The sequence below is a fragment of the Labrus mixtus genome, chromosome 1 (assembly GCF_963584025.1).
Source record: "Labrus mixtus chromosome 1, fLabMix1.1, whole genome shotgun sequence".
Classification (NCBI taxonomy): domain Eukaryota; kingdom Metazoa; phylum Chordata; class Actinopteri; order Labriformes; family Labridae; genus Labrus; species Labrus mixtus.
This window is the reverse complement of record NC_083612.1, coordinates 2,503,716-2,530,907: the sequence shown is the minus strand read 5'-3', so window position 1 is coordinate 2,530,907 and position 27,192 is coordinate 2,503,716. Positions and strand designations below refer to the sequence as shown.

Genomic DNA, 27,192 nt, shown 5'->3' with positions numbered 1-27,192 from the left:
TAAAGCCAATAAGCATAACAAGATACACATGAGATTCCATTTCCATTTATTCAATCACAGACTTGTCAAACAGTCTGGCATGTTGTGCTGCTGTTTTCAAGAGTTAATAACTGAAGAGAAGAACTCCATGGAGAGAGGACAGGAAACGCTCAGGGGACGAGTCCTCCATGTTGTCAGGGGTTGCTGATGGATCTGAATCTGAGGGCATCTTCTGTAATAATGAAAAACAATCATGGAGTTAAATGTAATGTGTATGAGAGGTATTAAGGATCCAATAAAGGGTGGCAGCAATCACTTCAGGGTGTCGGGTCAGGACACTATTTTTGATGCAAGGTGTGAGTGAGGAAGAAAGGTGGAGAATCCAGTTCCAGTTCAAGCCATTTATATAAATTTCAGGTGAACAGTACAAGGCATGAGTCTGAGGCCTTTCCTTTCCTTGAAATAATTGAACCTATGTGTGTATTTGTGTGTGGTTCTATAATGAAAGAAATAAAAGAAAGACAATTAGGAATGTGACTTATACATAGAACATTCCAGAATACAGACTGCTGAAAACACTTAGCACTTAGCAATCAATGCACTTTTGCAACGTAACAAGCTATGCTACTGTTATCAATTAGCTAGAAATTAGCATGTATTTAAAGTGAAAAAATAACGTCAGCACTTAGAAATTGAACAGGCAAAGTTGCTATGAACAATACAAAAGACATTCATTTCCAGCAACACTCAACTCACTTGTCTCACGGACGCACAGAGTAATAATAAAAGTCCGTCAGAAAATACACGAGTCCTTTCAGTTGAATCCAAAACTTGTCTGGGCATGTCTCCCTCACTGCCGTTACTTCGGAGATGCGCTGTGCATGCTGCGTTCAGGGGCGCTCAGACAAAGAGCAACACATTCAGGTGCACTCAGAAACGGGAGATGCAGAACAAAATACTAACCTGAACAGGCCTTTTTACATAATGTATAATGAATTTTACTGTGATGTTTCTGCCTCAGACCTGAAATAAGATCTGTCCTCAGGTTCTGCTAAACTTCAGCTTCTAAAGTTTGCTTTAAAGACAGGAGAACTATTTAAGAGGAAAAACAAAATATATAATAAGACATGATGAATCCAATAATATGACCAGCTTTATGAATTTATGTTTTAAGTGTTCCTGCCACTTTCTATTGAAGATTATTTTAAACTGTCATCACATAGACCAGCCTGATGAATTAAACTAATGTTAAATATTTTCATATAATCATGAACATAATGACATAAACAGGGTTACAATAATTAACTTTTGCCTATGACTTAGTAGTAGCTAGGGATGTGAGCTAACAGGTGAAAACTGAAACAGCAGAATCAATCTGACAGGCAGAAATTAGAAGCTTGTATAATTTAATATACATAGAGTTTATATTAACTCAGTGTTAGACTGACTGTGGCTTACTTAGTATGATTCTGTAATACTCCACCTTCTTATATCACTTTAAAGTGAGACTTTACCTGATAGAGTGATTCTTGTGTGTCTCGTACATGGAAGCCAAGTGTCCTCTCTCTTCAAGTCAGTGAGCCTATGGACAGGGACAGACAGATGAGCAGAACCAGTTTATACTGGTTTTTCTTAGCCATGGAAACTTTTATTTCTGAAGTGCAAACACATCAACACATTTAGTTTAGACAAAACTCACTTTAGACACTAGGTGGCGGCATTTGGCTGTTGTTTAAGTTATGGATCAGTATTTGGGTCAGTTGCTGTATGCCCTGAAGCAAGTTCAACATATCCAGTCTTTCTTTAAGAAATCTGGTTCAGCAAAGCCAGAATCCCCAGATAAAGATATCTGATAGCATGAGCTGATTATGAACTTTGTTAACTCAGGCGTTCTGCTTAAGGCTCTCAGCGTGTCACAGAAAGGGGTCGTGTGAAACGTCTTTTGACCATTGTTATTCACAAAAGCGTCAAGTGCTGGCGGTCCAATATAATGAGGTGTGATGATGAAGTTAAAGTGGTAAAACAGGATACTGCAGCTGCAGATAAGGAATGAGAGAACATGCCTGCAGAAAAGTATTGTGTTCATTACCACACACTGCACCACAGTGTCTCCTGTTGAGTTATTATTTCTATACTCACAGTACAACGGTGAAATTTAAACAGTGAGACATGACTTCAGCAGTGTGAGCAGAAACTGCAGTCAGTTGGATTCTTGTGCTTCATTAGAAATATGCAGAAGTAGCTTCAGTGTTTAGCTTAAAAAAAGTCAATTTAATGTACTGATTTGGTGTTGTGTGGTAATTACCCATTAAACGAATCAGACAGCCAATTTGTGTGCAGAACCTCACCGGAGCTGGAATCAGAGTCTGGACTGCTGTTTCCTTTAAGCATTGATTTCCTTGAAGACAGAAAGAAGAACAATTTAAATATGAACTTCTTGCAGAACCATAGAGGCTGTTAAAATCTTCTGCTAGTCTTCCTTACATTTTAAGAAGGATTATAAATTGTTACTAAAATTACTTTGATGCTGATAGCGGTTACAATAACACAGTCCAATCATATGAGAGATAATTTTACCTTTGAGTCCTATGTGAAGGCGTTCTCTTCAGAATCAGCACTGCAAAGACAAGATGATGGCATCCACCTTCACAACGTGCTGCTTCAGTCTGGCTGCATCATGGTCACCTACAGGAACACCACAGAAATGCAATCAAAGTACTTCACTTTATTTATCAGAGGATGTACTGTATGCAAAGTAGAATTCATTTTTTTTTGCTTTAATTCCTCAAAAAGATTTGAGACTGCTTTGTTATTTGAGAGGTTAAAATTTAAGTCTAAAACTAAAAAGTTATAACAGACAAATATGATAATGAAATAACCAAAAGAGCATTTTAAATAGAAATGAATCTTGTTGAACAGAAATAGTGTTAAAAACAGGAAAGATGATTAACTGAAAACCTTTAACCCTTAATAAGAATTCTGCAGTCAGAATACAAAATAAAGAAAATCTCAATGACAACTGAACATGCACAGGATTAATTAATTCAGTTCATTTCAGTTTATTTAGGAAGTAAATTAATAAAACACATGATTGTACATGGGTAAAAATGCCAGAATTAGCCAAAACGCTAATTTTCGTCTGTAGTCCCCTGGCCTCGATGTTAAAGAGGCTTTTTAAAATAAAAATAAACGACGAGATAAAGGAAAAGAACGACAACACTAGCCAAAGAGAACTTGGCACAAAACAAGACACAGAACAAAACAGAACAAAGCACAAAGCTGAACAGTTGACAAGGTAAAACAGGACAGAGTACAAAGATTAGAAAACACACAGCTGTTGAGAGCAATAAAAGCATAAAATACATATATGTTGAGATTGCAAACTCATCCATTATAAATCATTTTAGAGCTGACATGTATATGTATTGACCATCCATTGTTTTAGCTGCTTAGAAAAAGATTTGTTTGTGTTTAGGTGTCTGATATGTTCTGGGTTTGAATTCCACTGTCTTGAACTTCTGACGGATCAGGCTGACTGACTAAAAGAACTTTTTCGCAGCGGGATGACACAATCTCCTCTTGTCGATCCCCTTGTGACACGATCGGTACCAGTTCTTCTGTTGATGTAAGCGACAGGTGGTGGTGGAGCTAGAGTGTGAGTAACTTTAAAAACCAAGCACACGTTAAAACATTTTATGACGTCTTCCCAGCTTAAAAGCTGGTACTTTTTAAAAATGAGTGATTTTAGAGACATTTAGTTGCAGGCAACACTCTCTTAGTCATGTTGTAACCTGAGCCATGGATCTGGTGAGCTTATCTGCAACATCTGCCTTGGATCTGCCATGTACAAATAAAACAGTATCATCTGTGTACATTATGGTTTCAACCTCAGGACAAATAGATGGAAGGTCATTAATGTAAAGGCTGAATAAGAGGGGACCAAGAATGGATCCTTGCGGGACACCAGTAGGTAACTACACCAACTTGGATCTATGATCTCGACTCCCAAGAAGAGGAGCTCCCCAAATAGAGAGAAGTCTTAGTATTTAAACACAAAACACAATACAGATAACACTTAACATACGTCATGTTGCTTAGCAACAGAGAAGAGGCCCAGTTGTACCATCTTTCCACCATCCCCAAGGACACCTCTTTAAGACTTCTAAAAAACAAGACACTTCATCATTGTATGAGCAGAGCACTCAGTTACACATTACACATAGTACACATTATTTTCCATTAGTTACATCTCATGGGACTCAAACGAAGGATTTTTAATCAGATAATGGATTTTATGAACACGAGATCGATTCAAGTTAAAAAAAGGTGCTGAAATATATAAAATATGAAATATATATATATAATATATAAAGTATGTTGTAGAGAGTGGAACACCAAAGGGGAGTGTGATAAGTTATTTTCAATATTTGATAATATCCCAACAGGAAGATCATTGTTTGCGGATGATGGAGCCTTGTGGAAAAAAAAGAAAGAATATGAATTGTGTTGTAAATGAAATTAAGGAAGGGATCAGTTTAGTTGAGAATTGGGGGTTAAAGTGTGGATTTCAATTCTCTGTGGAAAAAACAAAGATAATCTTTTCTCGTGGGGAGAATATTGGTTTGACATTGTATGGAAATAAGCTAGAACGATTCATTTGTTTTTTTAAGGGGAATATTTTGATGTCTGATTGACATGGAAGAAACATATTGTTGATTAATGTAAAAAAGTAATACATGTAATGAGATGTCTTGTAGGAGTGGATTGGGGAGCTGATGTTGCTGCCTTAAAATACACGTGGTGTTAATTAGAACTAGGATTGGGTAAATGGACTTCAGCTTGTAAAGCACTTTTCTAGTCTTCTGACCACTCAAAGCGCTTTTACACCGCAGGTCACCTCCACAGTCACTCTCTGATGACAGAGTTTGCTATGTAGTGAGACCATCAGAAGTAACAAGAGAGAACAATTCGGGGGTAAGTGTCTTGCTCAAGGCCACATCGGACATGATGCTGCAGGAGCTGGGGATCGGACCCTCGACCTTCCAGTTGAGAGACGACGACTCTACCCACTGAGCCACAGCACCCCTAAGTATTGAGTATGGGAGTATGGTATATGGATCTGCAGCAAAAACAATACTTGCAAAGTTAGAAATGATTCAGGCACAGGCTCTTCAAATATGTATTGGGGCAGTTACATCATCTCATAATGTGCACTTCAGGTTGGTCATTGGCTGAACTTGAGAGGACATAACAATAATAATAATAACTTCATTTATATAGCACTTTTCAAAAGCACAAAATGCTTTACAAAAGGAGGAGAAACAAGCAGAAAAAGCAAACAACAACCTCAACAATAAACAAATCAGATTCATCCAAAGCAAGTCTAAACAAATGGGTCTTAAGTTGCTTTTTAAAAGCGTCAACAGTGCCCACAAATCTTAAGCCCAAAGGCAGAGCATTCCTAAAAGTTGTCGCTACAACCTGAAAAGCACAGTCATGGAACAAATCAGAGTTAAAGGATTGCTCAGAAAAAGAGAACAATTATGTCCAGTTTGGGATGGATAGGGGATAGAGTGGCCAGAGATATGGGAGTGTATGACAAGACAACTGTTTTATGTCCACCAGTTCCAATGTGGATGCTTGAGACAGCTGAAGAAGACTTTGAGTTTCTAAAGATAAAGGAAAAGAAAAGAAATGTTGATTTAGTAAGTGAACAAAGATATGGAGAAAATGTACAAGTATACACAGATGGCTCTAAAGACCCTGTGACAAATGCGACAGGATCAGCTGTGTTCGTCCCAAAACATTGCACCTGTTACAGCATGGATAGCAAGTAGTGGAGAGCGCCCTCCATGGACTACCATCTCAGCTCACAGTCTAGCCACCAAGGCGTACCGGAGTCAGTGGAAGCGTCTCTACGTCCGGGATGGAGTCTTAGTCCGACGGTTCTACTGCCTGGATGATACCCAGTTCTATCCTATAAAATGACCAATGAAGAGTAAAATAATGTGGTTGCATAAGTATACACACCCATAAACTAATACTGTTGAAGCACCTTTTAATTGTATCACAGCATTCAGTCTTTTTGGGTAAGGTCTTCCACTCAACCTTGAGGACTCAACTCAGGCACAGGTAATGGAGACTCCACTTGGATTTATCTTCACCGACTCGGACTTGAGTTTTTGGGACTCGAGACTCGACTTGGGTTAGAGGTTTGGTGACTCTGTACTGTTCACACGGTAACTAAACTATAATGCATTTCTATTGTTTCTTCTAACAGTATGTTGAGTAAATCCAGAATGCCAGATGACATCTACAGGTGTTGTCATTCAGTTTGTGATCAAAGGCTGCAGCAGTTTTGTGCCTAGTGGCCTCTGCACTCTTAATTAATCCTGTGCATGTTCAGGTGTCATTGAGATTTTCTTTATTTTGTATTCTGACTGCAGGATTCTTATTAAGGGTTAAAGATTTTCAGTGAAATCAACATCGACCTGATCTGACTGTGGTCGCTCTGCATCAGGATCTGCTGAGTTCCTTTTCTTTACCAAAGAGACTTTAGGCACTCGACACAAAGTAACACAAGTAGATGAAAGTCTTTCTCACTCTACATCAGTTTATTTATTACAAGGTGACACATGAGCTGTCTGAAGAACTTGTGCTACCCAACACAGAGGCCTCCAAGAAAACAGAGTGACAGAAAGAAGTGAAGATATCAGGAGAGAAGAAGAATCCTTACACTGTAACTGTTTCATATAAACACTTTAAATTCAAACGTCATAGCTGATCCCAACTTACTGGTTCATATGTCAGCAACAAAACATAAATTTCAAAAAGTAGAAACAGATCTGTGATTACAATTGTCTCATATCCCTTTATAACAGCAGTTATACATCTGTTAGTCAATACATATGAATACACATTAGTGATGTTGTTAACTTGGATTCCTTTGGATGAGTTTTACCATTGCACAGGATTAGCATTTCTTTCTAGTGTGAATCATCATGTGTCTGGTCAGATATCTCTTACAGGTAAACCTTTTACCACACTCAGAGCAGCTGAAGGGTTTCTGTCCTGTGTGAACCAACATGTGTCCGGTCAGACTTACTCTATTGTTAAAACTTTTGCTGCAAACAGAGCAGCTGAAGGGTTTCTCTCCAGTGTGAATCATCATGTGTTTGGTCAGATATCCTTGCTGGTTAAATCTTTTACCACACTCAGAGCAGCTGAAGGGTTTGTCTCCTGAGTGAACCAACATGTGTCCGGTCAGACTTCCTCTACGGATAAAACTTTTACTGCAAACAGAGCAGCTGAAGGGTTTCTCTCCAGTGTGAATCATCATGTGTTTGGTCAGATATCCTTGCTGGTTAAATCTTTTACCACACACAGAGCAGCTGAAGGGTTTCTCTCCTGTGTGAACCAACATGTGTCTGGTCAGACTTACTCTATAGGTAAAACTTTTACTGCAAACAGAACAGCTGAAGGGTTTCTCTCCTGTGTGAACCAACATGTGTGTGGTCAGACTTACTCTATGGATAAAACTTTTACTGCAAACAGAGCAGATGAAGGGTTTCTCTCCTGTGTGAGTCATTATGTGTTTGGTCAGATATTCTTGCAGGTTAAATCTTTTACCACACTCAGAGCAGCTGAAGGGTTTCTCCCCTGTGTGAATCGTCATGTGTGTGGTCAGATGCTCTTTTACGTAAAATCTTTTACCACACTCAGAGCAGCTGAACGGTTTCTCTCCTGTATGAACCAACATGTGTCTGGTCAGATTTCCTCTACTGTTAAACCTTTTACTGCAAACAGAGCAGCTGAAGGGGGTTTCTCCTGTATGAACCAACATGTGTCTGGTCAGAACATATTTTCGGAGGAATCTTTTACTGCAAAAAGAGCAGCTGAATGGTTTCTCTCCTGTATGAACTAACATGTGTCTGGTCAGATTTCCTCTATTGTTAAAACTTTTACTGCAAACAGAGCAGCTGAAGGGTTTCTCTCCTGTATGACCTAACATGTGTCTGGTTAGAAGATCTTTTTGGTTGAATCTTTTACTGCAAACAGAGCAGCTGAAGGGTTTCTCTCCTTCATGAACCAACATGTGTCTGGTCAGATTCCCTTTTCGGTTAAATCTTTTACCACACTCTGAGCACCTATGTGGTCTCTTACCAGTCTTTAGTTTCTTATTTTTCAAGTTTAATTCTTGCCAATCATCACTGTCATCAGTCTCAGGTTCATAAGAGTCTTCTATCTCAACCTCAGTCTCTGGTTGTAAATGTCTCTCTGGATCTAAGTCCCTTTCTGGTTCTGCTCCTCCACAGTCCTCTCCATCAACTCCTGTTTCCATCTGTTCAGTTTGTCTCTGATGAAGCTGTGAGGACTGAGGTTTCTCTTCATCATCTTCACTCTTCACAGAGACAGGAGTGAAGGGGAACTTGGCGTTATCAGCCTCCTCCAGTCCTTGAAGCTGTTCTTCCTCCTGACTGATCCACAGTTCCTCATGTTCTTCTTTAATGTGTTGGGGCTTAGTGTCCTCCTGGTCCAGAATGTGGCTCCACTCCTGCTGCTCAGGTGGAAGCTCTTCTTTACTCACCAACAGCTGCTGGACATCTGCAGGACACAGTTAACAAACATTAACGGTATTTAAACTGCTTTTTTAATATTAATAAGGGCTGTCAAATGATTTAATTTTTAAAGGCTGAAAATCAATAGTTGATTGGAATTGACCACATTTTAATCATGTTTGGAATTCACTCATTTTGCATTCAAAAAAGTGTTTAACACTTTTATTTTGTAACTTTGTCTTATTCATGAGAGCAACCCATCCGGGTACTTTGCCCAAACGATGCCGGCCCCGCCCCTTTCTGGGTGAAATCATTCCATCTGAATGAATGGCGGTTAATGGACAAGTTGGGGTCTTTACTGATTTAAAGTCTTAAAAAATGAAAACCGTACTTTAAAATTGCAAGTATGAGCCTAAATCTGATGACTAGTGATGTAAACATTTAAAATATGACATTTCTGAACAGAGATCGGCATCATAACGGTATAAAATTAGCTGTGTATGTGAGTGTCTGTTCAATCTCTCCGTCAAACTGCTGAAACGAGTCATAAACTGACTTTAAACACCTGATGAGTAATTATTAACCCCCTCGATAAAAATTTGTCAGTGCGGCGTCATTGTCAGCGTTGTGGCCCTGCAGCTCATGTTGAAATTTCCGAGAAGCGTGCTGAGCAACTGACCAATAACGACAGAGCGGATCGGCAGACCAATCAGAGCAGACTTGGCCCACGTGGGGTCTAACAGTGGGGGCTCAGCAGAGCGTAGCTGACGGACTCAGAGCGGAGAGGGAGCAAGGAGGAGCAGTACATGAAAACAGACACTTTTTTAGAACTTTAGCTATTGTGAACATACAAAAGTAGGTACATAGATTAAATATACGAACCCCAAAAAGGGCAGAATATGGGCTCTTAAATACGTTAGTGAATGAATGTGTGAAGAATCTGTTAAGACTTCTCTTCTGTCACGGAGCGATTGCTGCCTTAAAGCTAGCAAGAACATGACAGCGGTCCCACAATTTACCACTTTAATCCTCTCTAGTTTCAGTCCAAACACACAGAGTTCTTCTTTTACCCTCCTTTGTCCTTTGTAAATGAAAACCTGATACTAAATTGTGTTTTTAAAATAGTTTGAAGTACAAAAAGCTTCACAATCACGTTTAATCGCACGGCTACCTGTGTTTTCTAATCTACCGCCGATACATTCTCAGGGCTTCTTTTCACCCAAACGGGGGAGTGGTCACTCTGGCGAGCCGGAAGTGACGTTCGACTGCTCTTATGAATGCTTAGGTTACCTTTATTTTGAAAGAAAATAAGGAACTTGTGGTAGACTGAAGATAGTATTTTAACTTAACCACGGAAAAAAGGAACTTGTTAAAAAAAAAGTCAAAATAAATGAAACCAGCTGGAGAGGTTGTGTAAAAAAAAAGTGAGGGCACCGGTAGCCAAAGGCTGTGAGGACTGAAGTTTCTCCTCATCATCATTAAGTCCTGGAGAGCGGGCAGCCCGGGTTTGAATCCGACATGTGGCTCCTTTCCCACTCTGTCTCCTTGGTTTCTGATTCTGTCCTATCTCTAAAATAAATGCGTCTAAAATTCCATAAATACATCAACAAAAAGTGAAATGTTTGATGTCACAGGGATATTACTTTGCAGATACTGTCATTAAAAAAAAAACTGGTTTAGCTCCTCCTGCTCTGTCTGGTCTCCAGTGAGAAAATAAAGTCTTCCGGTTGATGGAGTAGTGAGCAGACGCGTGAGCAAGGGCTCCGGCTAAACTTTTCATATAACCTACCTTTCATTTATTATAACAAGCAAACGGCGAAGTTCCCACCAAACGATATCTGTCGTAGGAGTGCTGCGTCGTCATGAATAACCCAAAGCCGAAACCACAGACAATAACGACTCGAGCAACGAGCTGCTCGGCTAACCTAGCAAACATGGCTACCACCTCGGCCGTCAGCGACACTGACCCAGTCACCAAGAACGACATTGAGGCTCTACTCACTAAACAGCGCGAAAGCTTCAAAGCCGATATGACTATCCTGATACAACAATCAACAGAATCTCTGAAGCTCTCGGTGGATTCACTGGGACAACAAGTGTCATCATTTAACAGTCGTCTCGATAAAACAGAAGTTTTAGTGGGCGGAAACTTTGAAAAACTTACAGAGATGGAGGACATTGTTAAATCTCTTAAATCACAAACTACGGTACTCCTGGAACGGGTTGATGACCTCGAAAATAGGTCCAGACGTTCCAACCTTAGATTAATCAACCTACCTGAAGGAAGTGAGAAGGATGCAGACCCGACAAAGTTTATTTTCAAACTTCTGATGACGGTGACTGGTCCGTATACCTTTGATAAACCTCCCGAAATAGAGCGAGCTCACCGCTCCCTCAGTCCCAAACCTGGAGACAACAACTCGGGGAGACCGAGAGCCTTCATCATCAAGCTCTTCCGGTACCAGGAGAAGGATAAAGTCTTAATATGGTCCAGGCAACACAAAATGAATTATCGCGGCTCCGAGCTGAGAGTATACCCGAACAGCCCCATCCTGGCAAAAAAACGAGCTGCGTTTAACCCCGTTAAAAGCTCCTTCTACCTGAAAGGGATAAAATTCCGTCTGCTGCACCCAGCGCGTCTCCAGGTATCATTTCAAAACGATAACTACTACTTTGACTCCCCACAAAAAGCACAGGATTTTCATGATCAGCATTTCGCCTCCATGACTGGATAGTGGATGTCGAGCTTAATAGACGGACGCCGGCTTTACCTGGACCGATTGCGCAATAAACCCAACAAAGACTCAGGGACGGATAGCTTTGGATCGAGTAGGCTACTGACTGTTCTGGATTAGTTGAACATTTAAAACAAAGTGCCTTGTGGCCTCTCCGAGATCATATGTGGAAATAATGTGAGGTATGGACACACCTTGACAATCAGCAGTTAACGTTATACTGTTATACTTCCTTAGACTCTTGAATGGGTGTTTCATTAGCCTATAAACATGTTTTTGTTTATGCTGCTTACTTTTTTTTTGCATGTTAAAAACGGCTCTTACCGCGACCACTGGACAAACGATAGCCTTCTACTTTACGTTAGTTTTTAGGTGATGTGGGGAGAGGGGAGGAGGGGGGGAAGAAATGGAAAAGAAAAACATTTTTATATACCATAACTATGTTGGTGTCAGCGGCATTCCGTGCGTAATACTCGCGCTTAGTATGCGGCAGAGACACCCCGCTAGAACTGTCACCTATTTATTATTTTGTTTGAATAACAGAGCCTATGATTATAATTTTATTTCCCCTCCACACAGGATGATGGCCACCGAGGAAAAAACTCCTTCCCTTTGTAGTCCCGCTGTAAGTTTTCCTACTGAGGCTTACTAATTTTTTTTAATTTTATTTTTTTTAATTTGCTTTATTTCTTTTCCCCTCTCCATCGCCCCACACAGTCCAGAAGGGGTTGCCATGGTATCTGTTTTGTAACCCAGGCATCTTGGTGGATGAGTTGTCTACCTCTGCTATCCCTATTTATTAAGATGCATTTTTTTCTGCTTTAAAAATTATAGACATTTATTAATGCATGGAGCCCTGTCAGCTTATGAAAGTCAGGTACATGCTATTCGGAAGCTACACGATTTATAGGGTCCTGCTGCTAGTTCTAACCCTTTTAGGAAGCTTAGGAATGTTTAGTTTGTTTTTGTTTATTGTTTTCTGGCCTGATTTTTTCTTTGGGGGGGGTTCTAGGTGTTAGGCCAGCTGCCTATTTTGTTTCTGGTGGGGTCATATCTGTGAATGTGTGTGTGCTGTCCTTATTTTACTCTTTTTTTTTTCCCTCACTCTCCCTTCCCTTCCTGCAACGAAGCAATTTGTGTCTTTCCCATATACTGTAATGCTAGAATATGGCTAATATAACAAAAAATGGAGGAGCTTGTCTGAGGTTCATTTCGTGGAATGTTAAAGGGATCAATGGCCCAGTCAAGAGAGGTAGAATATTATCTCACCTAAAACACCTTAAAACTGAAATTGCTTTCTTACAAGAGACCCATCTAACCACAAAAGACCATCATAGATTGAAGGTTTCATGGGTTGGCCAAGCCTTTCATTCCAATTTCAGTAGCAAATCAAGGGGCACAGCTATTTTGATTCATAAGAAAACACAGTTCTCCCCAACAAACGTCATAGCTGACCATCGAGTCCGTTTTGTAATAGTTTTAGGTTCCCTTAATAATATACCGGTTGCTCTTGTCAATCTTTATGCACCTAACTTTGATGATGAGGCATTCATTGGAAAGGTGATTTCATGTCTACCTGACCTAAACTCCCACCATCTTATGGTGGAGATCTCAATTGTATAATGAATCCATTGCTAGACAAATCATGTACTAAGCGTGCTGCCCCTTCTAAAATGGCCAAAACATTCTCTTCATTTATGAAACAAATAGGAAGTTTTGACCCATGGCACCTTTTCTATCCAGACAAAAAACAATTCTCATTTTACTCTCAGGTCCACAAAACATTTTCAAGAATTGATTACTTTTTTATTGATAACTACTTTCTCTCTGTTGTCAAAAGCACGGAATACAGCGCTATAGTGATATCTGATCACGCTCCAGTGTTACTTGACCTCTCGTTTGCAGTCTTACAAAACACACGCCCCTCTTGGAGATTGAACTGCACATTACTAAATGATGTAAGATTCTGTGAAACCATTTCCAAAGTGATTGATGATTTTCTCATCACGAATACCTCCGACTCCATATCTCCATCTCTACTCTGGGAGACATTAAAGGTGGTAGTCCGAGGAGAGGTCATTTCATACTCTGCAAGGCAAAATAAACTAAAAAGACAAAAAAAAAAAAAGAAAAAGGTGAACTTTTGGGCAACATAACTCAATTGGACAACAGGCTGTCAGTATCTCCATCCCCTGAACTAGTTAAAATAAGGCACAATCTCCAAATTAACCACAACCTACTCACAACACAAGAGACTGAAAAGACCCTGTTACGGTCACGTGGACTTCATTATGAACATGGTGAGAAGGCAGGACGTCTTCTGTCACACCAAATCAAAAGTCAACTGGCAGCCTAGAAAATTAAACAAATTAGGACTACCTTGGGCGATCTAACAGTAATACCATCCATCATCAACAAAACCTTTAAAAAAAAATATTCTGAATTACATACCTCACAATCACCTGCTGAGGACACAGACATGAAATGTTTTTTAGAGAACCTGGAACTTCCATCCATATCTCGTATGCAAGCAGATGAGATGGATCAACCATTAACAACAAGCGAAATCACAGACTCTATTAAATGAATGCAAAGTGGTAAGGCCCCCGGCCCAGATGGTTACCCTATAGAGTTCTACAAAAAATGTATTGACAAACTAAATAAAGGACTCTCTGGACCGGGGCGCTCTCCCTCAAATTCTCACTGAGGCTTCAATAATCTTAATACTAAAACCAGGTAAAGAAGATTCTGATTGTAATTCATATCGCCCCATCTCCCTCCTAAACACCGAATATAAAATCTTAGCCAAAGCATTAGCCCGTCGATTTGAACCTATCATGCCACACATATCACCAGACCAAACCGGGTTCATGAAAAACAGACACTCCTTCTCTAACATTCGCCGACTTCTCAATATTCTTTCCTCTCCAGCATCAAGTGAGACGCCAGAAGTGGTGGTATCTCTGGATGCGGAAAAGGCGTTTGATAGAGTGGAGTGGGGGTACCCGTTCGAGGTGCTTAAGAGATTTTGCATCGGGTCCAAATTTATATCCTGGATAACGCTTTTATATTCATCACCTAAGGCCTCCGTAAGCACTAATGGGTTGAAGTCTCAATATTTAAAACTCAGCAGAGGTTCGCGCCAAGGGTGTCCTCTGAGCCCGTTGTTGTTCGCAACTGCGATAGAACCCCTATCGATTGCACTTAAATCCGCCAATTTTAGTCAAGGTATCCTTAGATGTAGCTCGGAACACACACTTTCTCTTTATGCGGATGATTTATTATTGTTTATCTCTGATCCGATATCTACTATTCCCCAGACAATCAAGCTACTAAATAGGTTTGGATCTTTCTCAGGTTATAAACTTAACTTTTCCAAAAGCGAATGCTTCCCTGTAAACAATCTAGCCTTTCAGATCCCTGATAGGCACCTCCCCTTTAAGATGTCTAGAATCAGTTTTAAATACTTAGGAGTGAATATCTGTCGAAAACTACCAGACCTTTACAAAAATAATTTTCCTCCCTTAATTGATCAGCTCAAAAAGGACTTGGGAAGGTGGAACAGCTTACAATTATCCCTTGCTGGAAGGGTTAACTGTGTAAAAATGAATGTGCTTCCACATTTTTTGTATCTCTTCCAATGTCTCCCAGTCTTCTTACCTAAATCCTTTTTTTGTGCAATAGATAAACTAATTACCTCCTTCCTTTGGAAAGGCAAGACCCCTAGGATCAGGAGAGAGTTCTTACGGCAGAAATCTGCAGGTGGATTGGCACTACCTAATTTAAGAAACTATTACTGGGCAACTAATATTCACAAAATTTCACTCTGGGTCCAGGAACCAACATTAAGCTGGTGTGAACTTGAAGCCAAATCCTGCCCCTCTTCCTCACTCTTGGCTATGCTAACATCAAAACTCCCAATACGACCAACCCAATCGTCACTTCTACTTTAAAAATCTGGACTCAATTTAGACTGGCCTTTGGGCTCCAGGGATTATCTAACCATAGCCCGATCCATAACAACCATCTCTTCCTCCCTCCTGGCACTGATATGGCCTTTTCTTTATGGCAGACCTCAGGTCTTGCCAGACTAAAGGACCTTTATGTTGACAACATCTTTTGTAGCTTCAGTGAACTGTGTGAAAAATTTAACTTACCACATTCTCATCTCTTTCGATACTTTCAAGTCCGCAATTTTGTTAAAGCAAACAATGTCTCCTTTCCTAATACCTCTATAATCGACTCAATCTTGGATATGCCCACAAATCAAAAAGGCCTCATTTCAAAAATCTACACTCTAATATCCCAGCTCAGAAAAACAGACAATATCAAAAAAGACTGGGAGGAGGAACTTAGTAAAGCTATAGATGACAATGACTGGTGCAGTGTTTTACCCGAGTGAATAACAGCTCGTCTTGTTCCAGACTTAACCTGATACAACTTAAGGTTGTCCAGCGCTCCTATTTTACTAACTACAAACTCTCCAAAATGTACGCCAGTATCTCAGACACTTGTAATAGATGTCACATGTCTCCAGCAAACATGTCACACATGTTTTGGTCCTGTCCCTGCTTGCATGGCTATTGGACAACTATTTTTAAACACCTTGCAACAGCTTTAAACATGTTGCTGACACTGTGTCCAGAAATGGCTATTTTTGGAGTACTTACAGTTAATCAAATAATCAGTAGAAAAATAAAGGACTGCATTGCCTTTGCATCTCTTTTAGCTCGCAGAAGAATATTATTGGAATTGAAATCACCATTTCCCCCCAAAGCTTGGGACTGGTTAAAGGACCTCATGATGTTCTTAAATTTGGAGAAAATAAATTACAACTTGAGGGGTTCATGTGAAAATTTTGTATCTGTCTGGGGCCCTGTGCTCAATTATATAACAGAATTAAAGACACTACAGGACAGTTGGTTCTCTATCTATGCTCTGTATAACAATTTTTTTCTTTTCTATTTCTTTTTATTATTTTTTGTGTTTTGTTGACGTTAACAGCCCTACTTTTAATATTTTAATTGACATGATCAATAAAAGCATGATAAGTTAGTGCTACATTTCTATCCTGTCCTGTGTACTTGTTGCTATGGATGATGACATTTTAATTCTGTTGAAGATAATGAATGGATTCTCTGTTACGATAGTTGGGAGAGAGATTGCTGTTGGGCGATCTGAGCTACAGTAAAGCTGGCGCACTGCGCTGTCAATGAGGTTGAAACAGTGTGCTTTCAAATTAATTTAGAGACCATCAGCCCCACAGGAACCTCCTGACCTTTCTACCTTGGTTTCTATCTCAATTTGAAATTCTTCTACGACTATGAAATGAGTAGTAACTCTCTGAGCAGAAGCAGTGTCAGTCACAGTGGATGAGATCAATGAAGGAAAGATGGACATCCTTCACAAGATGTCTGGCTTTTACCTGGGTGAAAGTTGACTTCCTGTCTTTCACTTGTTGTCCAACCTTGAGTTGCTTTTTTAAATGGGTTGAATTTGCAGAACAGGGCTTACCATGTTCCACTCAGGGCTGATGTGATGGGCAGTCACTACGCAAGCAGTAAAAATCACTAATGACCTCCTCATGGCAGCTGACTCCGGACTTCTAACCATCCTCATCCTCCTTGATCTAAGTGCAGCCTTCAACACCATCTCCCATCACACACTCCTTGACAGACTTGCCTCCATTGGAATCACTGACACACCCTTGCACTGGTTTTCATCCTATCTCTCTGGTCACACTCAGTTCACTCAACTCGGAACCTTCAAATCCCAGCCATTTCCAGTCACTACCGGTGTTCCTCAGGGTTCTGTCCTGGGCCCCCTTCTGTTCATCATCTATCTCCTTCCTCTTGGCCATGTCTTCCGTAAGTATAACATCCAGTTCCATTGCTATGCGGATGACACCCAGCTCTACCTATCCACCAAACCCACCTCCTCCCTCCCGCTCACTTCCCTGACTGATGGCCTGCAAGAAATAAAATCCTGGTTCACCTGCAACTTCCTCAAATTAAACAGTGACAAAACCGAGCTTCTCCTCATCGGCACCAAATCAACAATCTCTAAACTCGACAGTTTTTCTCTGGCTATTGACCACTCCTCAGTTTCTCCCTCCCCTCAGGTTCAGAGTCTGGGTGTCATCCTAGACAGCACACTATCATTCCAAGCTCACATCAATAATGTCACCCAGTCTGCTTATTTCCATCTTCGTAACGTTAATCGCCTCCGCACGTCCCTCACTCCCAGCAGTACTGCCATCCTTGTCAACACCCTGGTTACATCCCGCATTGACTACTGCAACTCCCGTCTCTTTGGTCTCCCTCTCAAGTCCATCCACAAACATCAACTGGTCCAGAACTCTGCCGCTCACATCTTCACCAGAACGCCCTCTGTTAATCACATCACCCCTGTCCTACAGCAGCTTCATCGGCTCTCGGTTAAACATTGCATCACCTTCAAAATTCTGCTCCTCACCTTCAAGGCCATCCACAACCTCGCTCCGCTTTACCTCTCTGAACTCCTGCACATCAACACACCTACCCGCACTCTCAGGTCTTCTTCTTCCATTCAACTCACTGCACCACCCGCCCGCCCGCCTGTCCACTATGGGGTCCATTCACTGTTTTTTTTTTTTTGTTTAGCTTTATTCAAGAAGAATAATGCTCATATACAGTCAGGTAAACCAAAAACAACATCACAATGTAAATCAAGTAAAAGACAGATTAAATAACTAAATAACATACAGTAGCCTTCATAAAGAAAAGTACAAATGAAAGACAGTAATATACAGAATATAAAGTAAACCAATAAAGACACATTTAAATAGTGAAATCATTATTTAAATAGAGGGGGAAAGGTTTTATAATAATGCAGATATTTGTTTTATTTTCTGTTGTTAATTAAAAGTAGCGATTTCAGTCGGGACTTTAACTCTAGATTAAAAATTGATTCAATTAATCCACGCTCGTTTTGATTTGGAGGCGGATGTGACGATTTACGTTTAATTTCGCACAGCATTGTGGGTGGTAAAATACAATTCATTTCCTGAAAGCACGCATCCGATCCATACTGCATTAAACCCGGAAGATAGTATCCATACTGAAATGTTCAGTATACTGAGGTGGACCCAAAATATGCATACTGAATGACCACGAAAGTTCAGTATACTGAAACTATACTGCATACTGAACTGTGGCTATTCGGAAAGGGCAACAGTCTCCCACACCATCCTCCTCAACCGCCTATCTGAACACCTTGGCGTCTCTGGTCCAGCTCTCTCCTGGTTCCACTCTTACCTCTCCAACAGGCAACAGTTTGTCACCATCAGCGACTCCAGCTCCTCCCCAGCCCCAGTTAACCAAGGAGTACCGCAAGGTTCTGTGCTTGGCCCTCTTCTCTTCGCTGTCTACATGCTCCCCCTCGGTCCGATAATCTGCCAACATGGTCTCAATTTCCACTCCTACGCCGATGACACACAACTCTACCTCAGCACCCTTCCTTCCACTAAGCTCCCCCCCCCCCCAGTCACTAGTCAACTGCCTGCAGGACATCAAAACCTGGATGTCTTCCAACCTCCTAAAACTCAACAGCAGCAAGACTGAGCTCATGGTTGTGGCCATTTATTTGTTTGTCTCTTGTTGTCTCCCATTACGCCCCCCCCCCCCCCACACACACACACACTTTGTAAAGCGTCCTTGGGTTTCACGAAATTTATTATAAGATATGTGTCCAACAGAAGAGTTTGACCTTCGTAAATCAAACTGTAAACACAAGGGAGGATATTCCAGTTTGGTCTGCATGATTGTTAGCATTAGATTAGCCGTCACGTTGGCTAGCTAGGGGCTTGGCTGAGTTGCACAGTCTGTATTTCTGCAGCTGTAGTTAAGAGTGAGGATGAGATGAACGGGAGAACATCTAACGGGAGCTCCGCTGGTGAAGTTTGTTCCCTACGTTACTGTTAAATAAGCAAAACAGGCACGACACAGTAATCCAGCAGCAGCAGAGTTTAGCCAACAGAGACTCGAGCATCATTTAAAAAGAAAAAGAAGAAGAAGCTTGAAAAACATATTGCAGATAAGACCAAGTTTATGTTTTTTACCAGATCAAAAGACCAGGTCACAAAATGAACCTGTGCTTTCTACTGTTGATGGAAAGAGGATTGAGGTTGTACACTGTTACAAATACCTGGGTATATTGATTGATGACTCCCTTAATTTTAAAGCCCATGTACTGTGTCTGGTGAAAAAGGCTAAAACTGGGTTTTTATTTTAGAAACAAGTTGTGTTTTTCTTTTAATGTAAAAAAGCGTCTTGTCACTGCAACTTTTTTACCTGTTTTAGATGATGGTGATCTCTGCTCAGTGTCTCTACATGGTTGATACAGCCTACCATGCATCCTTGAGGTTCATTACAAACTGTAAAGCTCTGACTCATTGTGAGTTGTACTCTCGGGTTGGATGGCCCGCTTTGGCGACCCGTAGGCTCATACACTGGTACACCTTAATATATAAGGTCTGCTTCCTCTCTCTGTGTTTTTATCATGCAGAGAAGTACCAGACAGTATTCTTTGAGTTCTCAGGACCTCTTCATGCTCTCTGTCCCAAACGCTCGGACAGAAATTGGGAAAACGGCTTTTGGGTACTCTGCACCCTCAGCCTGGAATCTGTTGCAGAATAACATAAAGCTCAAAGAGCTGGTGTCCTTAAATGTTTTTAAATCTAAAATGAAAAACATGGAAGCAGATTCTATAGGATGTCGATGTTTTAGCTCGGCTGTTTGAACAACTGATTCCCAGATATGACTCATGGCCATAGTACTTTGGCCAGGTCTCCCCTGAAAAACAGGTTTTTAATCTCAATGGGACCAACCTCGTTAAATAAAAAAATAAAAATATTTCCATGAAGTGAATTATATTCATGACAGCTCACGTCGCAGATTTTTGGACTTTAAAGAGTCTTTTAGTCCAGTAAACTCAATGATGTTGTTAGCAGGAGCTAGCTGCAGCTAACACTGTGCTGTGTGCGTCTGTGGAAGTTAGCTAAAGGCTCTGCTATCTGAAACATGAGCAGGAAACACGTTTCCAGCAGTGGAAAGAAAACCAACCTGTTCTCTGTAGCTTGATTTCAGGAGTTAAAATCACATCCAGCAGTTTTCTTTGTCGGTGGAGCTCCTCTTCGTATCCACTTGTTGTTCTTTCTTCTGTTATATCTCTGATAACCGCAGCGAGCAGCCGTCGACTGAATAACTCTTTAAGATCCTTAAACCCGGCCATCTTACACACATCCAAGAGTCACAGAGGGAAAACTCAACTCAGCGCTGACGTCTAATAGTGATGGGAAGTTCGGCTCTTTTCAGAGAGTCGGCTCTTTTGACTCAGCTCCCAAAGAAGAGTCGGCTCTTTTGACTCCCAAACGGCTCTTAATTTAGGATCTTTTGTCGCCTCATATTTTAGCTTAACTTTGCAAAAATGAATGGTTTGTGTGTTGAAAACCCTTTGTGCATGCATTTATTCTGTTACAAAAGCATTCTTACTCTTGTTAAATATTTTAATCAAACGTTTTAATTGCACAAATACAAAAATGCAAATACAAAATAAATACAAAAAACTGCAAACAAATCCACAGAACAGAACCAGAACTCTTTAATCAAACAATATGAATGTCCTCAGTGCAGGTTGGCCTTGCGAAAAATGAGATGCCTCAGCTTGGATGGGCTGATGCGATTCCTTCTTACTGTAAGTATCTGCCCTGTTTTTGAGAAGATTCTCTCGGAAGGAACCCTATTGGACCTCTAAAGAGACTAAAGAGACTCTAACAGTGTGGAGGAAGTTTTTTCTGTTTATCTTTTTGTTTTTGTGATTGGAGCGCTGAAAAACAGTTATCCTGAGCATGCAGGTGGCATGCCTTAGCATCAGATTTAATGTAGCGCAGCTCACGTCTCCTCCGCTCCCTGACAGAAAGCCGGTGCTGTCTCTTCAGATGAAGGACGGTGCACAGTGACGGGCTGTAAATGTCAGAGTGATGGGACCAATGAAGGCAACCGAGGCAGCACAAGACTAAAGGAGTGAGTCACGGACTCTTCCTGCAGAGCAACATGGAAGATGTTACATCTGCATCAAACCAGAGGTCATAATTTCCAAAGAGAATAGTCAGATTTAATGGTGAACATTTCTGCACTAATAATCCCCCAATGTGCTGAACACACAAGTTATTATCCCACACAGCCATCAGCTGTTAACTTTGTACCCACACATACACGAGAAGAAGTTTGCCAGTGTGCGCTTGAAACCGTCTCACAGGGACATTTAAATCACTTCTTTGTAGAGGAGAGTCAGCATGTAACATGAAGGACAAAGGGAAAATGAAAGCTGTTCTTCAACCATTTAGATAACAAGTGCAAAAAAGGTCTCTTTAGAAAGCGAACACTCTGCAGTTTCAGAATGTGTTGAAATTCTTCCATAAACCATTAAAGGTCCAATCAGTGAGATGTGTAGTGAGATGATAAAGGTATCTTACTATCTGATCATTAAGGAAACATGTTGAAGTGCTGGCTTCTCTGACAACAATGCAGCAGCCAGTATGTCCTCCTTCTAACTTTAGATTCTGCTCCTGAATGCTCTGGATTTGTTTGGACCAGAGAAGGTAGGCGCTTTTAAGGTGACCCCCCACACGGCCGTTTTGGACGCCCCTCGGTTTGCCAGATATGAGAGCAGTTATCAGGTCAAACCAACAGGTGTTGCAGTGATGGAAGCGGGCAAGAGAAGTGGTTCAGATAGAAGTGATTGTACCCGACCTAAAAAGCCTCTGCATGTTTCTAATAAGCTCCACGAGCAGAAACGTGCTCAAACTAGGATCAATATTGGAGATGCTTTTGAAAAATGGAGAGAGGTTAGAACACAGAAAGGTTTACAGACCCATGCAGAGCTGGATAAACACTGAAGCTTCAGAGTCCACCACATGGTGACCTGTGTGAGCATCGACTCTAGAGAGGAGGGGGGGGGGGGAGACAGCTCTCTATGATGTTTAGAATCTGGACTGCAGTACCCATTTTAAACACTAGGGGGCAGATGTTGCAAGAAATAAATGGAAATGTTAATTGAACAGATGTCTGTCTGCGGCCTGCTTCAGTGTTGGTCATTTTTAAACACATTGTAGGTCTGAATCAAGCATCCAATCAGGGCTTAGCTTGCACCTTAGTAGCCAATCACAGTGACCCTGTGAGGAGAATGTTTGTGTTGCAGGCAGGTTGCCGTGACAACAGTCGTCTGCATTCCATTGGAGTGTTCATGTTGCTTACTGCCACTTTAAATAAAGTTTCAGAATGTTCAATGTTTTTTTTTTAAATGTAAACATTCTCTTCAAAATAAAGTAAAAAAAAAAAAAAAACAGGAATGGATGTCAGAGATCAAAGGCCGGTGATGTCATAAGAGTTTTTAATCTGAGCTGACCAAGCACAGGACGTACTGACAGACAGGACACAGGTTTGATTACGCCAAGCTAGCTCTAAGCGTAGGTACATTTTAAACTGCATTTTTCTTTGTTCACAACAATAACAACAACAATACAGAAATGTCTGCCAGGGACTTGAGAAAAGCTCCGCTAAAGGAGCAACTGGAGAAGGCGCGCATCGAGCTCCGACTAGTGGAGGCTGAAAGAGCCGCAATCAGGGATCGCACTGAAGCCAGCGTCAACAAGACGAAAGCGGCGATCGACCAGCTGAAGCAGCAGAACGAGCAGCTGAGAAAACAGAACATTGCAGAAGCTAACAAAGATGCTAATGTGATCAAAGCGGCTTTTCCTGACCGACCCGACTTGTTGAGGCTGCTCTCCAACATGTCAGTGGAGGAGGCCCTTACCACTTTAAAACGGAGGAATCTGTCCATTCTTAAACGGATCAATGCCGTCGATCACGGCACTAAGAATGACGAGCGCCAAGGCGAGGAGCAAGGAGGTTCACACTCTGTTGCTGTTCAAACTCAGAAACAAGAGGATGATTGCAAGTACCTGTCCGAGCTGAAGAAGTGCGTGTACAGCATAGAAGCCGAGTGCGATATGACGGAGAAACGTGGAGCCTCCGAGGACAGAGCCATCGTTCAGCTGCAGGAGGAGGCTCTGGGTTACCCGGCCAGCAGGAAACAAATGGAAGCAGAAAGACAGAAGGACAGAAAAGAGCTTGAAGAGTTGCAGTCCAGGGTCACCATGGCTGAGAACTTTAATGAGGCTTCAAAGGCTGAGTTAAAGCAGCTGGAGTTATATTACAACGAGAAGATCACGAGGGCAGAGAGCACTAAAGTCAGCAAGAGGAAACAGCTCAAGGAGCTCCAGGCCCAGGCTGAAGAAATCAGTAAAAAGGCCCAGAGAGAAGCTAAGCAGAGAGAAGAGCTGAGCAGCCAGGCCCAGCGCAGCAGCACCATGATGGCAGAGGAGGAGGAGAGAGCTAGGTCCACTTTGAACCAGGCCTTTCAGCGCATCAAGGAGGCCACCGGAATCAGCAGCTTACAGGACTTGAAGAAAATCTCCCAGAAAGACAGCCGGCAACATCTAATGAATGAGAAGGAGGAGAATGAGAAGGTGCTGCAGCAACTGAAGGAAGAGAGGGAGATCCTCAATGAAAACTTTCAGGACATGAAGGAGAAAACAGCGGCTAAGCTCTGCTCGGACAAACAGATGCTGGACGTGTGCAAGCAGCGTCTGCAGGCTCAGCAGCGTCGGTGTGACGCCAGCAAAGAGCGCCACAGTCAGCTTGATAAAACCATTGTTTTCATCCGAGTGTGGTCAGAGAGACTCGCTGACAGACTGAAACACACCAAACTACCCGAGGACAGAAGGGTTACGGTGTCTCCTGAATCCGATGAGTATTTCCTGGAGCTGCTGGACGAGTGCGAGCTGAAGCTGGACGTTCTGCTCGAGAAGCTTCAGGGAAAAGACCTGCCTGCTATCAAGAGAGAGATTGAAGAGGTCAGCTTCTCCGTCAAGGCCGAGGGGCGGCTGCAGGCTAACGCCTTCATCAAGACTGAAGACGACCTCTCTGAGGAGGAAGACAAGGGCGAGAAGGACGAGCCCGACGTCCTCTCGCGGGAAGAGCTGAAGCGCCAGTCTCAGCAGATCATCGACTCCAAGTCCAAGAAGAAGCGTGGGAAGAAAAAGAAGGGCAGAGTCTGAAGTAGATCACAAGGACATCTTACACCCCCACCACCCCCTTCCTCCCGCGTATAAATACACCCCCTTCACATGTCCATCCTATTTGTCGGGGTCGGGTTTACTCCTGGAGCTCAGGTTTCTCCCAACATCTAACAGAAAGTTAGTTCATTAAAAAAAACACAACAAATAAAAAAATAAAAAATAAACATCAATTGACGTTGAATATTCAAAATCAAAAGTAAAATGATGAAAGAAAAAAAGTGAAAACTGTACGGACTTCCTCTTTATCTAACAGTGCAGGGACTTATTCTAACGTTGTGAGTGCGTGTTAATTATAAACGTGTGTAAAACCATTACAATAAATCAGAGTTCAGTGGTACGCTCAGACACGTAGAATTAAAGGTTGCTTAGTATAATTTACAAACTGTGATTCAAACTAGGGGAGAGTCTCAGTTGACTGTCAGTCGGGCACGAGGATCATTCCATTCCAGATACACGGGGGTGTTTAATGTCTTAATGTCTTTAATGTCTTAAAGTAATTAATGACTCAGAGCCGCTCTGTTTTATTTCATACTCTGTTTTGTGAATTCGAGTTTCCCCATGCTTTTATTTTGAAGGTGGACAAACTGAAGAATCAGAATCAGAATCAGCTTTATTGGCCAGGTATGCTTAAACACACAATAAATTTTACTTTGGTAAACTGTGCTCTCTTTGTACAAAGGTATAATATTAAATATCAACAATAAACACAAAAATAAAAAATAAGCAAAGACTAAAATGTACAAGGCTAAATAGGATATTATAAGATAATAGTGCTGAAGTGTGCTGCTTTTATTTTGAAGGTGGACAAACTGAAGTGTGGTGCTTTTTTTTTTAAGGTGGACAAACTGAAGTGTGCTGCTTTTATTTAGGAATTTCGAAAACTCATATTTACTTATAAATATCTATAGGACATGTAGCTCGGAGGTGATGTAATCCAACTCCTTATGTTTTATGTCAAATCACTAAAACACACACACACACACACACACACACACACACACACACACACACACACAGAGGGGTGTGTTTGTGTGGAGTCCCATCGATGGCGGTCTCCATGCTGGAAATGCTGTCTCAGTCTAACTTTCAGTCAACCTAACGACAGGCTGAGAGCTGGAGCTGAGGCGGGTTTTAAACCTCCTGACAAACCGTTACACCGCGCCCACCTGTCAATCATGTCAGCTACACGCCTTATTGTGAATAACTCTTATCCTTCATCAAATCAAAACTGATGAGTCATCAAAACATTCACCCCCCGTACAGTGTGTGTCCATTGAGACATGAGCTAATCACACCTATTTGGTTTTTTGAACCAGGCTATAAACATGTTAATCTCTGCTGTAAAAACAGACTTTTTAGAATGGGTGTGTATGTGACTTCCTGTGCTTCTGCAGCCAGCCTCTAGTGGACACTCAGGGAACTGCAGGATTGTACACTCCAGCATCGACATTTTTCAACATCTGAGGTTTCTGCTTGGTAGAGCCTCCGGCCCCCACGACCCTGAACGGGATAGTCGGTATAGAAAATGGAAGGATTGATTTTTAGAGGTTACTCATCACTGCATATCAAATCTATGTATTCCTGTTCTACGTCAAAATTTAAATAAAAAGTTACAAACACAAAAAGAGATACTGAATGTACTGAACAGATAACAAAAGAAGAAAAACTAAATGATTTTCTACCTTCACCTTCTTATTTGGTCGTTAATAATGATTTCTGTTTTTAATCCCCGTCTGTCGTTCCTTTATGAAGCATAAAGTATGAAAGCTAAAGGTTCTCATGGAGTCAGATTAAAAACTCACAAGGGGGTTCAAATCATTTTTAAAACGGTGTTCTGTCAGTGATCCACAAGGAGAGAAGGTCTGTGCTTCATCTGTTTAAAACAAGAAAAGCTACAAACCTGCAGCGCCCTCTGCTGGACGTCTGAGCATCCTGCAGCTGGTAACAGCACCTCCATTCTGCAAACAGCAAACAAAGGAGAGCAGCATCACTTATCACTGAGATGTGGGACAATATTTCCAACTTCTTAAGATAATCTGACATTTTATTTATTTTCTAGAAGTTGTACAAGAAGAAGAAGAAGAAGAAGAAGATGTGTAAATGTGTCTGTATCAGTTTGTAGAATGACTTCTTGTTCTTTTTGTGAAATTTGGGGATGTTTGTTTTGAAACATTAATATTTTGCTTCAAACTTAGTTGATGACTTATTATCACATTACAAATTGTATTTTCCTGCATAAGAAACTTGAAAGGAGCAATATGTAACTCTGACACCTAGTGTTTAAAACTGGTACTGCAGTCCAAATTCATTAATTTCGAGATTAAAGTCGTAAATTAATGAGTTCGAGACCAGCCTGTGCGAAAATGATGAGAGGAGAACCCTTAAAGCCTTTAAAGAATAAAGTCGTTATTTTAGTCTATATCAGAAGAGCATCCTGTTCTCAAATGACAAACGTGGAGCATCTTGTCCTAAAGGTTTCACTAATAAGGAAATAGGATACTTCTTTGTGTAGTCGGTAAAAACAGTCCAAGAGAAGTTTTCACTTCAACTTGCAAGACCTTGTTTATCTGTAAAATGATGAACAGGACACAAACTGTCTCTGCACATGAGACACTTTAACGAGGCAGACCGATAACAGACACAAATATTTGTGTTGGGGCTTTACTTATGCAGATATGAAACTAAACATTGTTATACGAGCAGGTTATGTCTGTCTGTGAATGTCTCAGTGCGCATGTGT

At 41.2% G+C, this 27,192-nt stretch overlaps 2 protein-coding genes across 7 annotated transcripts; one reads left to right on the top strand and one right to left on the bottom strand.

Moving 5' to 3' along the window:
* Nucleotides 1-29: 29 nt before the first annotated feature.
* On the bottom strand, nt 30-20,614 carry LOC132979201 (gastrula zinc finger protein XlCGF57.1-like). Of its 6 annotated transcripts, none has more exons than XR_009674033.1 (5): nt 20,374-20,513; nt 2,557-2,664; nt 2,285-2,377; nt 1,494-1,561; nt 30-211 (listed from the first exon to the last, which is right to left on the bottom strand). XR_009674033.1 is itself a non-coding variant. In XM_061044798.1 (2 exons), the coding sequence occupies exons 1-2, from the start codon at nt 20,540-20,542 to the stop codon at nt 6,953-6,955; spliced, it is 1,800 nt and encodes a 599-aa protein (XP_060900781.1). In that variant the 5' UTR covers nt 20,543-20,614; the 3' UTR covers nt 6,575-6,952. The 6 variants fall into 6 exon arrangements, 1 of the variants encoding a protein (XP_060900781.1); XR_009674037.1 differs by having other exon boundaries at nt 2,328-2,377; XR_009674035.1 differs by lacking the exon at nt 1,494-1,561.
* Nucleotides 20,615-22,838: 2,224 nt separating this feature from the next.
* Nucleotides 22,839-24,431, top strand: LOC132978735 (outer dynein arm-docking complex subunit 3-like). Its single transcript, XM_061044023.1, has one exon. It carries the CDS (start codon nt 22,839-22,841, stop codon nt 24,429-24,431), a length of 1,593 nt encoding a protein of 530 aa, XP_060900006.1.
* The last annotated feature ends 2,761 nt before the right edge of the window (nt 24,432-27,192 follow it).